Source organism: Neofelis nebulosa, chromosome 8 (assembly GCF_028018385.1).
Source record: "Neofelis nebulosa isolate mNeoNeb1 chromosome 8, mNeoNeb1.pri, whole genome shotgun sequence".
In the NCBI taxonomy this organism is placed as follows: domain Eukaryota; kingdom Metazoa; phylum Chordata; class Mammalia; order Carnivora; family Felidae; genus Neofelis; species Neofelis nebulosa.
The window spans coordinates 69,890,671-69,906,323 of record NC_080789.1 but is presented as its reverse complement, the minus strand read 5'-3'; the positions used below and the strand labels follow the sequence as shown (position 1 = coordinate 69,906,323).

General features: G+C 38.7%; 1 protein-coding gene across 2 annotated transcripts in view; it reads left to right on the top strand.

Moving 5' to 3' along the window:
- The window catches only part of ANO6 (anoctamin 6), a 196,606-nt gene that overhangs the window by 65,475 nt on the left and 115,478 nt on the right, over positions 1-15,653 (top strand). For both annotated transcript variants that reach the window (XM_058743042.1, XM_058743044.1), the window contains one exon: positions 13,090-13,169. In XM_058743042.1, the coding sequence (XP_058599025.1) occupies positions 13,090-13,169 (80 nt within the window). The remainder of the gene's footprint in view (positions 1-13,089; positions 13,170-15,653) is intronic.

Genomic DNA, 15,653 nt, shown 5'->3' with positions numbered 1-15,653 from the left:
TGTGTGCTAAATACATTCTTAATAGTTAAAATTTCACAGTTCCTTATTTAGAATTCAAAAATCTAAAAAGTGCTGAAAAGAGGGCCACCTGGGTGCTCAGTTGGTTAAGCGTCCGACTTCAGCTCAGGTCATGATCTCATGGTTTATGAGTTTGAGCCCCTCATCCAGCTCTGCACTGAGAGTGTAGAGCCTGCCTGGGATTCTCTCTCTCTTTCCCTTTTCTCTATGAACCCCTCTCCCCTCACTTTCTCTCTCTCTCGCTCGCTCGCTCTCTCTCTCTCTCTCAAAATATATAAATAAATTTAATAGAAAGTGCTGAAAAGAAATTTTTTGGTAATTCATTTGGCTATAAAACCTAACAGATCATAACACTGTGTGTCAGCTATACTCAGAAACAAACACCTGACAGATCTGAACTCATTTGGTGGAGGAACCCGACCTCCACCAGCATGAGACTGTTAATATATTTTATTTATCCCATTTAGAGTGACTGCTCATATTTTTGGCTGCAAAACATGACTTTGTTTGAGTAAGGGGTGCTGTCCCAGATCCCACTGAGAGTGCATATAGTGTATACATATTGGTTATTTTGAAACACAGTGGTTTGGGCATCAAAGATTTTGGATAAGGGTATATGGGCCTATAATTTTTTTTTTTCTTGCATTTATATGTTCTCATCCCTCCTAGGCTTCAGAAACTGATTTTGAAATCAGACCTAGTCTGGTAGGTTAAGTGTGGAGTTACAACTCAATGTGCTTTAAGTTTAAGGACAATAAAAATTTAAGTGGGGTATCTTCTTTGATCCCCAGGGCATGTATAATCACTATAATCTGGGAACTGACAGGTCAGTGACTAGAATCAGGTTTTAGCTGAACTATAACTAACTGCAAACTTAGGGTAGCATTCAGCTGGGAACCCTGAGGGTCTTAGGAGGAGACCAGTTGAACTGTGAAGTGACAGTAATAGCTTTCCAAGATTGGAACTTTCCAATTGTTGGAACATATTTCTATAATTAATACCACTTGTCCTTTATAGAACATAAACCGTCTTAGCCAAGCTTTTAAAAAACAATATCAAATTGGTAAAATTAAGTAAAATCACTCTTCAGTTATATGATTATTACTCATGTTCTTAAGTCTACATTTTTAAAAAAGTATTTATTAAAATAGTGAAGGTTGCAGAAATGGAAAAGCTGACTTGAATTCATATGGAATTGTAAGGAGCCCTGAATAGCCAAAACAATTTTGAAAAAGAACAAAGTTGGAGGACTCACATTTCCTGATTTCAAAATTTACTTCAATGCTACTATAGTAATCAAAACAGTGTGGTAATAACATATGGGTAAACATCTAGACCAGTCCAGAAGTAAATCTATACATCTACGGCCAATGGATTTTTGAAGTGTGCCAAGTACATTCCGTGAAGAAAGAAGAACCTTTTTATTTATTTATTTTTTAAATTTTATTGTTAACAGGTCGGTGTTCTTCCTGGTTTGCATTTTTATTTTTTTTTATTTTTTTTAACATTCTTATTTATTTTTGAGACAGAGAGAGACAGAGCATGGACAGGGGAGGGGCAGAGAGAGAGGGAGACACAGAATCAGAAACGGGCTCCAGGCTCTGAGCTGTCAGCACAGAGCCCGACGCAGGGCTCGAACTCACAGATCGGGAGATCATGACCTGAGCCGAAGTCGGATGCTCAACCGACTGAGCCACCCAGGTGCACCAAGAAGAACCTTTTTAACAGATTATGTTGTGACATCTGGATTTTCACATGCACAAAGAATGAAGTTGGACTCAACCTTACATCATATACAAAAATTAACTCAAAATGGATCAACAACTTAAATATAAGAGCTAAAGCTGTAAAACTCTTGAAAACAGGGGTAAATCTTTATGACCTTGGATTTGGCGGTGGATTCTTAGACATGACACCCAAATCATGAGCAACAATAAAGTAGATACATTGCTGATGGGAATGTGAAATAGTAGAGCCACTGTGGAAAATAATTTGGTGGTTCCTCAAAAAGCTAAACATAAAATTATTACATGATTTAGCAATCCCATTACTAGGTATATACACAGAGGAATTGAAAATGAGACTCAGATACTTGTATGCCATTGTTCACTGCAGTATTATTCATAATAGACAAAAGGTGGAAACAACCCAAGTGTCCATCAACAGAGGAAGGAATGATAAATAAAATGTGGTTTATTATACACACACACATACACACAGTAGAATATTCAGTCATAGGAAGGAAGGAATTTCCGACACATGCTGCAACACGATGAACCTTGACATCATCATGCTAAGTGAAATAAGCCAGAAACAAAAGGTCAAATATTATATAATTCCACTTACATGAAATATCTAGGAGGCAAATTCATAGGGTCAGGAGTAGATGAGACATTATTATGGCTTGGGCGCAGGGGGAAGTGGGAGTTACTGCTTGGCAGTTACAGAGGTCTCTGATGTGATTAACAAAAAGTGTTGGAAATAGTGGTGATGGTTGCACAATTTGTGAACAGAATTAATGCCACCAAATTGTACACTTAAAAATTGTGAAAATGGCAGTTTTTCTGTTTTTTGTATGTTACTACAATAAAAAAATTTTAAGATGGTAAAGGAGCTAATGAGTTGGAATCTGAGAGGTTTGTGACATACATTGGGCTTTTCTGTAAAAGCATTAGCTAATCTGGGTGGGATGTGAGAATGAATAATGTGATGATTGTTCCCAGCTCTCCAAAAGGAGACAAGTTTAACTTCCAGGTATATTTTTGGGGCTGAATTATTGAGGGAGGGTTGTGGGAACAGGGAGAGGCAGTGCATAAGAGGAGCTAAAACACTAATCCTAGAAATATAACAAGACGAAGAAAATTATGCTTATCAGAGCTCTTCTCGAGGATAATATAATAATAATATGTGTCGATGGAAGAAATCCTTAGGGTTGCCACCAGGATAGGGCTGGAAGGGTGAGATGCCCTAGCATCAGATGCCCTCACTGAACTGTGTGAGAAGTAAGTCCACCAACCCAACCAAAGAAGGGACATGGAGACTCGGAGCACAGTGAAGTGAGGCTTAATCAGTGTTCTTGCAAGAGCGGGTGTCTGATGATAGGCATACTCGGGGCAGTTACAGCAGACAATTTATCTCCTAGTGTGCAAGCCTCCCCTCATTGGCTGAGTACTACAGAGGTGACAGCCTTGCCCGGAAGTTGCCTATGCCCATGTAAGGCAAAACGTAGTCTGATTGGAACAAATGTACATTCTGTGAGGTGACGCAGGGACTTCGGTTCTTTGGTGCCTGCTTATTGTAAAGCCCGTGAAAATAAGCCTGTGAAACAAAGAGGGGAAGAACCAGGAAGTGAAGTGTCCAAGGGTTGGGGACTCCATTGTGGGGTAGCGGTGTTCGTATATATTTCCAATAGGTTGTAAACCTATTGTTAGCTAGACAGCACAGCTTTTGTTTGGTATTTCTGAAATTGAATCATCACCCTTACTTCTCACACTGTCCCTCTTTTGTTCTTCTGTGGAGTCCCTTGTCCTGTGGGAAGAAGCACATTCCTGTTTGATGCATTGCTAGAGCAGTGGGCAGGTTGGAGGAGAGGCAGAGATCCTCCTTTTCATAAATATCATCAAAATATTTGCAGAATATTATCTTGGAGGGACAGTATGTTATTAGCCTGCTCTGAGTGTGAACATACCTCCCTGTGGCCCAGTGCAATATGTTTCTGGAAGTGCAAAAACTCTTTTATCATTATGTAAGTAACTATATTACATTCTGAAGAATTGAAGAACACTAGTAACTTTTCTAGAATGACAAAGAGTTTATAATTCATTCCATTATTGGTTCACTCACTTATGGAGCCTCTGTTATATACTAGGTATTGTTTCAAATTCTGAGGAGACCAAGTAGAATAAGACCATGACTTTTCCTCTAGGAGCTCATGGTCCAGTAGTGAAGAAAAACAAGTCAGGACCATACACTGTGATGGGGGGCGGTGGACCCTTATGTATTCCCCGGATTTTGTCTTCTGTGGTGGTGGCCAATTGTGAATGAGTAACTACCATGGGATTATTTGATACCCTGTTCAGTGTAAGCTGCAAATTTGTTTATAATCACTCATTTTTATTTCTCTCTCTTCCATAGTCTAGAGGACCAACTGAAAAATACTGTGTTTTAATAATAATGCAGCAGTTGAGTTTTTGGACACCTATAGTGATCTGACGGGTTTTACTAGATAATGCAGAGTACTATAGGAGCATGAAGTCGAGGCAAGTAACTTAACTTGGTACATAAATGGTGACATTGAAATAAAAAGGTAAAGAAAGGGTAAAATGTGTATATGGGTCGGGGAGAGGGTGAAGGGATGTGCATACCAGATAGAATATCCTTAGGATGAGGTTAAATATAAAAAGGATAAAATCTGGTGACCCACCAAACGTCAAGTGACGGAAAGAGAAAAGTGAAGAATGGCTCCCGCTCTGGCTTAGGCAGTCGAATTGATGCCAATACAATACGTTAATCAGAAAAGGCAAGCCCAACAGAGGGAACCTTCAGAACAAGGCCATTTTTACCATAATGTAGGAAGAATATGTAGTAATTTTCTAAATCACCTGATGGATAGGACTGAGTTTCAAACAGAGTCAAAATTTGCTTACCCTAACAAACTTGGCATCTTCATGCATGACTTTTTTCCTTTGCCTCGTTTTCTTTCCCCTTCAGCTAATCATCTGAGAGAGAGAGCACTTTTGCTGTAAGAGGGGAAAGATAGAACTCTAATAGAAACTATCAACTTGAATTTGAAATTGCATTGCAGAAATGATTTGAGGATAATGTCACTTTTTCCCCCATTAAAATATTACCATCATTGAGTGGAAATGCCAGTAATAAATTGGGGTAAAAAAAATGATCCATCCAGATTCGAAAAATAAGGAAACATTTCCTGAGTCCTATCTCTTTTCATTTCATTGTAAGTAGTAGCCAATAGTGCATAGGACATTGAGGTCATTAAAAAAAATTTGCTGAATTAATGTTATCTTTTTTTACATTTGAATTTATTTTATTATTAAAAAAAAGCAAATAGTCCAGATAAAAAGTGAGGAGGAAAAATTGGTGCCTAACAAGGTTAAGAATGCCAGAATTTATTAAAGATTGAAGTAAAAAAATAATAATAGCCAATATTTATATAGTACTTCACACTTTTCAGGTCACTTTTATATATGTATCAGTTAATTTGTTCTCTACAATGACCTTGTGATGTAGGAATTATAATTTGCACTTTTATTGACGGGGGAAACAAATTTAGAGTTAAGTGGTGTGCCTGAAGCCACAGAGTTATACTGTGTAGAGGTCTTACAGTTCAAGTCCACTCTCCTGTGTGGTAAAACACAGCCATCTTAGCCTTGAAAGAAACTCTTCTGTCTTTATGTTTTATGTTTCATTATTAACTTTCTTTTCATTTATGGTGACTCTTTGGCCCCATTTTAGAATCTCATTTAATACAACAGGGTCTGTAAGCTACAGGCTTACAACCTCTGGATAATATGGGAAATAGATTTTCCCCTACCTAATTGTCACCAAAATACAGTAGATCCCGCTAGACTGAGGCCAGAGAAAGAGGTACTGGAACCTGGGGACCAACTATGGCTACCACAGGATGACGGTGATGTGGGTTGTAAGTTGAGGTGGGTCCACATAATCCCTGGAAAGTATGAAGTGATAGGAAACGGTGGCTCAAGTGTGTAGTTAACTTTAAAAATAGTGGTGGTTGGGGCACCTGGGTGGCTCAGTCGGTTAAGCGGCCGACTTCAGCTCAGGTCACGATCTCGCGGTCCGTGAGTTCGAGCCCCGCGTCAGGCTCTGGGCTGATGGCTCAGAGCCTGGAGCCTGCTTCCGATTCTGTGTCTCCCTCTCTCTCTGCCCCTCCCCCGTTCATGCTCTGTCTCTCTCTGTCTCAAAAATAAATAAAAAACGTTAAAAAAAAATTAAAAAAAAAAATAGTGGTGGTTGGGTAGTAGCATTCAGGTCAAATATCAGATATGTGCTGAGACCAGTTTTCAGAGGCTTCTAGACAAATGGGAGAAGAGTTTCAGGTACAGGACTGCCTGGCACATCATTAGGCATCCTTCCCAATCAGGATGTATGAAAATATCCTCATTTTCAAGGTGAATGGGCCATTCCTTTGATATTTCTTTAATTGTACATTGACTAGATTGTGGAATTCCTGAAGACAGTTTCTGTACTTTTTTTTCATCTTGATGTTTGTACTCCTATCACCTAGTTCCATCCTTGACACATGCCTGTCTTTAGCCATTTGCCTGAGTATTGTATCTGTTTACTTATTTTGTGGAGCTTTTCCATTAGTTCTAATTGTGCTGGCTCTATCAATAAATTTCACTATTCTGTCATTAGTTTTTAAGATACATTAGTCTGTTATTTGTTAATACTTGTTTGACTTATATGTGCAATACTATCTTAATTCCTTATCAGGTTACATTTAGCAGTGGTGAGCCCCTTGGAATTATTCACAGCAGCCCAGGAGACAAATCAGTATATTCAAAAAGATGTTCAATTGTGGAAGTGGACAGATTCAGATTCTCATTGTGTCATTTCTGGTCTATTCTGGTAGTTGACTTTAGGCAACTCATAACCTCAAATTTTCATCATCTGTGAAAACAAAGACAAAAATAGGATTAAATAAGATCAGACATTTAGAAGTGCCAGGCACAAAATAAGACACTCAGGAGATTTCTGTTTACATTTTTTTCATATCTCTGGGTCTGTGTACATGAACTTAATTTATGGTTATATGCTGCTGTATTTTTTTTTACAACATGCTTTTGAATTGTCATTTGTATCCTTTTCACAGCCCCGCGAGATAACAAGGGAAAGTAATTTTACTACCAGCTCCAGATAAATAAACTGAGACTAAGTTAATGGCTAGGGGAATGTAGTTAAATTGTAGAATCAGGACTTGAACTCATTCTGTCCCCTTAAACCATGTCCAGTGCCCTTTGCACCAGATTCATCTATTTTTATCTGCCGTCTCTCTTGCATTCATTTTGTGTCTGATCCTTGCAGTGGCAACAAATCACCATTTAGACCCACTGACTTCCATGCCTGTCCTCTTAGATAAAGTGTTGAATGCCTAATTCTGATTACTTTTATTGCTAGGGCACTGCTTATCAGGCACTTTGTTTTTTACTTATGAGTTTCCTGAAAGGCTTTTTTTGTGTTTTCTGATGAATAATAGATGGTCTATGTTTTAAAATTATAGATAATGGCTCCTTTTATCCCTCACTTTAAATAAGTCTCCAACTGGCTTTGCTGTAGAAGTTCTTGATTTTGCATATGAAATAAAAAGTGTTAGTTACTCCATTTCTTCTAATTGATAGACAAATACTCCTATGAATTGCAGCTTTCTGGTGAGGTTTCCACTCTGTTGTTATGAACCCATTAATGTGACTAGACTTCTAGATAGTGGGCCCTTCATTTTGTTCTGCCGAATAAGTCAGGACTGGTACCACCAATGACCACATTGCTTTAACCTTATTATACTAACGGTATTGATAGTTTTTATAATATGCTATTCTTTTGCTTTTAACCAATTGTGATGTGATTATAAAATTTAGGAAAAGTAGAAATTTAGTGGGTTTCTTATGCCCCAAACCCTCAATTACTTGACTTGAACCTACACAAACCAGTTGCTAAGTGTGTGTATAGTATTTTCCACAGTATTCCTTTGGCACTCCATAAATCTGTCTAGCTTATAATTAGCTTAAAATTAACATTCATCATGTCTCCATTTCTTTTTCTCAAGAAGAGGGAAACTTGCTTGCCTGGTTCTTCACCAGGGCCTAACAGCACAACGGCTGTGTAAAATTATAAACAACGTAGTGAATGTCAGTTGAACCTGACTTTCAGCTCTCTTTTCATTGTACATCCATACAAAATTCCACTGACAGGTCAAGACTAAAGTTTTTTCATGATACTGGAATAACTAGTTTTCAGTTCTCCAGTCAGCTTTTTAACGAAAGTTACATACAATAGAGGTCCCAAAAACATACTTTTATGTTCCAAATGCTTGAAATTAAATGAACTAATCACGAAGCCATTCAAGGTGGTACTTGGGTTGTATAAAGTGAGTCATGGTGACAATACTAAAGATACATTTCAAAATAGTGCATGAAAAATGATTGACATAAGGAAAAAAATAAAATTAACATTTTTACCTTATTAGAATGTTTTTTCCCTGATTCTGCCCTATTTTTCACAAAAAGCCCTCAAAGTGTCACCTTGATTTTGACTCTTTTTGCTGAGAAATGAACTTTTTCAGCTGTGTTAGATTACCAGAAATGAGACTATCAAACAGTAACGGGAGCCCTCAGTAGTGGAGGTATAATTATCATATTAGCATCATAAATCATTTGCTTCTCAGTACTGTATTAGGTCACGAGAGCAGCAGCTGCATCTTTGTTCTACCTAGATGATGTTTCACTAAAGCCATTTCTGTTTTTATTCATTCAAATTTACAGTTTCTCCTTTGTGTTGACATGAAGCAGTGAATCTATTAGTTTCCATTACCAGCAGAATAGCTAACACTATAAATAGTTCTATATTTTCTCTCACAAACCCTTTCACACTGCATAGATACCTTTACTTTGATAGAACATCTGGGCAATACATCTTGTTTCTTCTCTGTGTTTAGGCAGATGCAAACTTTCTTAAGCCTACCCTTAAGAAAAAAAGAAAAAGGAAGAAAAGAAAAGAAAAATCCATAGCAGCTCCATCCTGTCTTTTGACCTCAGATTCCTGATAGATAAATTGGGCATCTAATGGTAAAGTAATCCAGATAAGATGCAAAAGTCGGATCACTCCATCAGATTTACAATACTCCTTTAAAAAATATCTGCATTATTATGTTTCATTGACTTGCTGGCTCTCCCAAAACACCAATGTATCCTAAATACCGCATACATAATTTTTCCATATCTAAATATTATAAAAAGGTTAGTTTTTTTTCTCCATGTAAACCAAGCTGCAAAACACCAGTTTAAACGAGTGTCATAGCCACTAGTATAAAGACATTTTAGCAAGTTCTAGAGGCGGCTTTCAAGAAGGTAATTATCTTGGACCACTGTTGTTCTGATGTTGGAATAAACCAGTTTGCTATGGTACAAGTTGTCTAAGTGTGACAGACTGTGCAGTAACTGCCATAGTTCTCATATGGTTCTCAAAGGCAAGCACCCTAATTCTGGTATTGCCTGAAGTTCTGTAAGCCTTGGGTCACCTGATCTGTTTCTTGTTTCTGCCTTGGTTTACTTTTAGGGATCCTGTGATGAAGTCAGTTTTTCATCACTTGTTTATGATGTCTTTATCTACTGGCATTTTTTTTTCCCAGTGCATAGGTATACAGTGATCAGATACAGTGGGCAAGATTCTGAGTAAATCTGAAATCTAATCTAGATATTGAGATGTGCCAAACCTAAGATGTGCCGTCTTAGTGATGTGCCAAACCTAACTATTTGGTAGCTGAATTGTTGGCTGATGTTTTGATTATGTTAAACAGTCACTTAGAAATCTTTTAATCAATCTTCCTGGTAAGGTTTCTTTTGGGCCACTGAAGGGAATTTTTCTGGATTGATAGGGACTCAACCTTTTCCTTCACAAAAGCCTCTAGTGGATTTTTTTAAATTAGTATGCATTAAAAAAAAGTCACTACAAAGCCAAGATTAACATCACACTTCATAATATTAAAAGTAATTTCTTAACATAATTTAATGCTTATTCCATATTCAGTCTTCCTATTTTTGATAAATATGTCCTTTCCAGCTGGCTTGTCCAAATTAGGATTCAGTTGAGTATCCCATATTGCTAATGGTTTTTGTGATATTGTGATTTATAGTAAGAAATATATATTTGGTCTTCCTCAGTTCCTGGCACAGAGCTCCTACAACTCACATTATTTCCTAAGTGATGAAGTAGGTAACGGTGCCTTTTGTTATGTTGATGAGGTGACTTTGGGAAAGCCTGTAGGTAGCCCCGGGTGGGGGCTGGTTGCTAAGGGAACTCATCACAAGATTAGAGGGTTGAACCTTTCAGTCCCACCCTCTGACCTCCAAGGGGGTGAGAGAAGGAAGATTTAGTCAGTTGCCAAAGGCCAGTGATCAATCAATCATGCCTAAGTAATGAAGCCTGAGTAAAAATCCAGAAGGACTGGATTTGGGGAGCTTCAGGTTGGTGAATGTGTACAGGTATGGGGAGAGTAGTGGCCTCAGAGAGGGCACTGAAGCCTTGTGTCTCTTCTCACATACCTTGCCCTTGTACCTCTTTATCTGGCTGTTCATCTGTGTCCTTTATAATTAATTGGTACATGTAAGTAAATGTTTCTCTGAGTTCTGTGAGCCGCTCTAGCAAATTAATCAACCTGAGAAGAGGGTGGTGGGAGCCTTTGATTTATAGCCGCTCAGTCAGAAGCACAGGCAGGTAACCACCTGGGACTTACTGGTGGCTGTCTTGGGGGACTAAGCCCTTAACCTGTGGAATCTGATGCTATCTTCAGGTAGATAGCATCAGAATTCAGTTTAATTGTTTGGTGATGTGGGGGGGGAAAAAAACATACATTGGAGTTATATTCTTTCGGCTATTTAAATCTCTGCCTTTTTTATGTGATTGATTTATTGAGGAGGCTAGACCTGCTGATAAATTAGAACATTTATTTAATTTACTTAAATGCTTAATGTTTATTTAAACACATTTACATATTTAAGAATATTTAAGTTCTTTTAATTAAGAACATTTTCCTACATAGCCCAGATTACATTGTTACACTTATTGATGAGGTTTGGGGTGATAATGAGGTCCAGAGCTGACAGCCAAGAAAGAATCCTTGAAGACATCATTGGTGCAAAAAGGTGATTTTATTAAAGCATGGGGACAGGACCCGTGAGCAGAAAGAGCTGTGCTGGGGTTGTGAAGAGTGACTGGTTTTATACTATGGAATTGAGAGAGGTAAAGACCAAAGGGAGGCTTCCAAAGGGACTTTGATACGGTAAAGAGGACTCGGTAAAGAGGACTCGGAAGATACCTCAGGCCTTGCTGTTGTCAAGCTAAGGTTGTTTTTCCTCTAGTAAGGCCTTAACATCAGGATGGTAGGGGGTTCCTGGAGAAACGTTTTACTCTGTCTGCCAGAAGTATTTGTCAGTGGGCTGTAGGTTATAAGGAAATTTAATGGTTTCTGCCATTTCCTTCTTGCCTTTGTTCCCCATATCACTATGGAGGGTGATGTTGGGGCTCCAGGAAACTGAGTCTACAGGTTACTGGAGATTAGTCTATTGATAAGATTACCTTTTTCTTATAATTTACCAAGACATTTGTAGAGAGACAAATGGAGACTCATGGAGAGTCATGGAGACTCATGGCCTGTATGACTGTGATCTCTTGTCAGTTAACCATTTGTTTCCTTTCCTTTCCTTTGTCCTTGGGCAGCCAGGAGTGCCTGAGGAATATCACCATATCTCCCCTGGGGTGGGGGGTGGCTGCTGTTAGCTTGTACTTTGCCCTTAGGCTGCCTTATGCTCCCTCATCACTTATCCATACTAGTAATTCCTGAATATAATCCAACACAATCAATATTCACATTTTTCTAATTTGGTTTTAAGTCTTCTATATCTGGTCTGTTTAAACCAGGATACAGTCTAGAAGCATGCACTGCAAATGGTTGTTTTGTTTTCTCCTTATCTTTTCATCTGGAACAGTCCCTTGTATTTATATCAGGAACTTGTAGACAAGGTGAGACTGGGGTCTCACAGAACAGCCCAGCTTCTGGATTTGCTTCCTTTATCCCTTCCACAGGGTGCAGTGACCACTAATCACATGTGGCTGTTAACCTGTTGAAATGTGGCCAGTCCAAACTGAGATGTGTTGTGGGTATAACATACACATTGGCTTTCTAACACTTAGTATAAAAAACGTAAACTATTTCACTAATAAATTTTTATATTGAATACATGTTTATTTTTTTGCTATTTTTTAATGTTTATTTAATAATTTTTGAGAGAGAGAGAGAGAGAGAGAGAGAGTGAGTGCAAGCAGGGGAGGGGCAGAGAGAGAGGGGAGACACAGAATCTGACACAGGCTCCGAGCAGTCAGCACAGAGCCTGACAAGGGGGCTCGAACTTGCAGACTACAAGATCATGACCTGGGCTGAAGTCGGACACTTACCTGGCTGAGCCACCCAGTGGATCTTCTTGAATATATGTTTTTTTGTTTTGTTTTGTTTGTTTTGATATATTGTCAAGTTGGCTAACATACAGTGTATACAGTGTGCTCTTGGCTTTGGGGATGGAGTCCCGTGATTCATTGCTTATATACAACACCCAGTGCTCATCCCAACAAGCGCCCCCCTCGATGCCCATCACCCATTTTTCCCTCTCCCCTCCTCCTCCCCATCAACCTCATTTTGTTCTCTATATTTAGGATTCTCTATGGTTTGCCTCCCTCTCTGTTTGAAACTATTTTTTACCCCTGAATACATGTTTAAATGGTAATCTGGGTATATCAAGTTACAGAAATCATTTTGCTAAAATTAATTTTACCTGTTTATTTTTCATTTTCTTAATATACCCTACTAGAAAATTTTATTTGGCTCCCAGTGTATTTCTATCCGTGCTATTCAACAGATTTTAAAACAGAAAATTGCTACCCCAAAATGACTCCACATCAGTTCCCTGAGATGTAGTTGAAAAAAGAATATCAACAGGCTGAAATGTTCCTAAGCTAGAGTTTTGTGACATAGTTGTAAACATAGTTGCTGTGTCCTTCCATGTAGAAGGTAAATGATTTTGCATAGATTGAGCCTACAGCTTTTTAAGACTGAGTATCCTAGAAACATGGCCTTGTCCAGTGGATGAAATAGCTATTGAAGATTTTAGTGTCCCTGATAACTGAAAGTGTTAAATAATGTAAACTTAGAGGTGTGCCATAAATGCTAAATACAGTTGTTAAGCCTGTACTGATGATTTAAAGGCAAAAAAAGTGTATGAGCCAGTGAAAGTTATGCTTTATTTATTTGTTTATTTTTAGTGTTGGAAAACCTTGAACAGACAGTTGTCTCCAGTTTTGGAACACTGGAAAGTCAGCCTGATTTCCAAACCCCAGAATTTGTAAGTACTCCTACTCTATCTTAAATTTGAATTGGTTAGTGAGATATTTCTCACAAAATGGAGAAAAGGGTTTTTTGTGAAATCTTGCCTTTGGCGCCCGTAGATCTGGCACTGTCTCACTTGCAGTGGCTGTGTATTTAAAGCTCCAGTTCTCTGGGGGACAAGTTACTGAACTACATACAGTGCCTTGGCATCATGCTCTGTAGGCCTGTTCTTCATACTGCTTGTAAACAGCAAATGGGAACTCTTTCTGCAGGAAAGTAGCATTGTTACTGCCCAGACTCCTCCTTCGTTCAGTAATAGCCTTGGTATCCGTTTCTGCTGTTAGCAGCTCTGGAAACCAGTGTTTACTGAGCACATATAGGTGCATTGACCAGTCTGATTCCCATTTCACTCTGGAGCCTACAGTCATACAACCTGTAGAGATGTATCTTCTAGGGCTAGGAATATTTTATTGGTTGTTCCTACCAAGAGGGGAACTAAATGCTCTCACTAAATTAGACTCATTAAAGATTAGCCATGGTTCCTACCCTCGAGGAATTAAAAATCTTATTAGATGCTACTGTGGTTTTATTAATGCCTTGTTTAAAGAAAATTAAGCACATAGGATGCCTTGTGCAGAATGTCCTTACTAAATAGATTTTATATTAGGCTCATTTGAAGAGGGGGATGGGAAGAAGTGTTTCTCTGACTCATGTACCATATTATTGCCCCAAATGTATAGGAAAAGCATGCCAGGATCCACCTAGATTTACTTATTTTTGCCCCTTGCTGTAAATGGTTCAGCTACCATGTTAGCAATGCAAAAATCTTTTTTTTTTTTTTTTTGCTTTCTTTTCAAAGTGTGATATACGGTCGCCACTCTAGTAATTGGCAGATCACAATTGTATTATTGATAAAGACACACAAAAAAAGAACTCATTATGTGTTTTTCCTCTTCTCACTCATTCTTTATGGATTACCTACTCAATTGAACCAAGAGTAAGGAAACGAGGCAGTGCTCTGGACTGAAAAGGGATCGCCCATAAAACTATATCCACAATGCCACTTTATTTCACAGTGTGGGACTCCTGTGGTGTACCAGCAGATTGCCTACTGTGAAAAGCACTTGGATATAATAGAAAGACATAGTATTCAATGACTTCCCTGTTATATTCAATGAGATTTTCAGTGAAGGAAAATTGTGAACGCTCACCAATATTCCCGTATCTTAAAGTAGCAGAGCAACTTTGCAGTTTTTCTAACTTCTACAGTTAGAGCCCCTAAAGCAGAAATGACACAGATATGTCACATTTGAATGTGAAATTGGCACAGACTCGTGGAGCTGGCCCTTTCTTGTTTCATTTTCTAACTGCTTCTTATTGGTACTCTTTAAGCACTATAGGTAGTCTAAAAAGAGCTGTGTGCAGTAAAGTGTCGATGTGCTTGGTAAACACCTATATAGTTCACACTGATTCCCTGTGCAAAAATAGAAGTATTTTTCTCAAGAACAGCTTTTAGTAGATGATGATGTTTGAGATTGGTGTGCCTCAGCAATGTCTTTGCAATAGATAGTCTACACTGGTAATTACACTGGTGATGTTATTCAACCTTCAGCATTAACTTCTTGACTACTGCATTTTCCTTTCCAAGGGTGAAGCCTAAGCGAGAATAGTCAGGAGTCGAACTTGAGGAGTGCAGAATATACTTCTATTTTGAGAGATTTGTCCTAACGATGGGTCTGAGAACACCCAAGCTGAAAGGAGATTTTTAAGTTAAATCCCCATATTTTTATTTTTCCCTGTCATACTTCAAGAATATCTAGAATCATTAGACCACATTAGTGCAGGTAAAGCTGTTAATCATGGTTTCCTTATATGTGTGGTTGATAACAAGATTTCTAAATCCAGCTATTCTCTTTCTCTAATTGTGTGCCCTACCATGTGTAGTAAGGAGTCTGTGATTTTCTGGTGCTTTATAGATGTTCCCACATCTAATGCTTATTGCGTGCCACATCTTTGGATTACATGTACATGGCTGCTGGTATTTTCTCATCACATCACTGGAGCCCCTGCACTTCCAGTTCCCCAGTAAACGTGTATTTCCCAAACTGCTGTCTCCTTGATAAACAAACAGGAGATGTATAAAGTGCCTTGGGAACCGAGTACTCGAGGGAATCCAGCACGATGTTTAAGGGTAGCCTTTTTTGTAGGCAGAAAGTTGCAGCATCCGTGAGAACGGGTGGTTCCAGCGTGTAGGCAGGTGGATTGGGCAGATGCCAGGACAAAACCAGGTAAGCTGATCCAAACCAAAAAATTTTAATCAGAAACAGGGGCAAGAGTACAAACCCCAGGAGCAGAGGGAGCCGGGCGCAAAGCAAAATTGAAAACAGAAAGAAGGTGGGGAAGGTGGTAAAAGGAGCTGAAGTATCAGTGCTGTTTCTCCGTCTGGCATTTGGAAGGTGCACCTTCCGTTTGCAGAGGCGAGCTGAAATAAAGTGAGGCA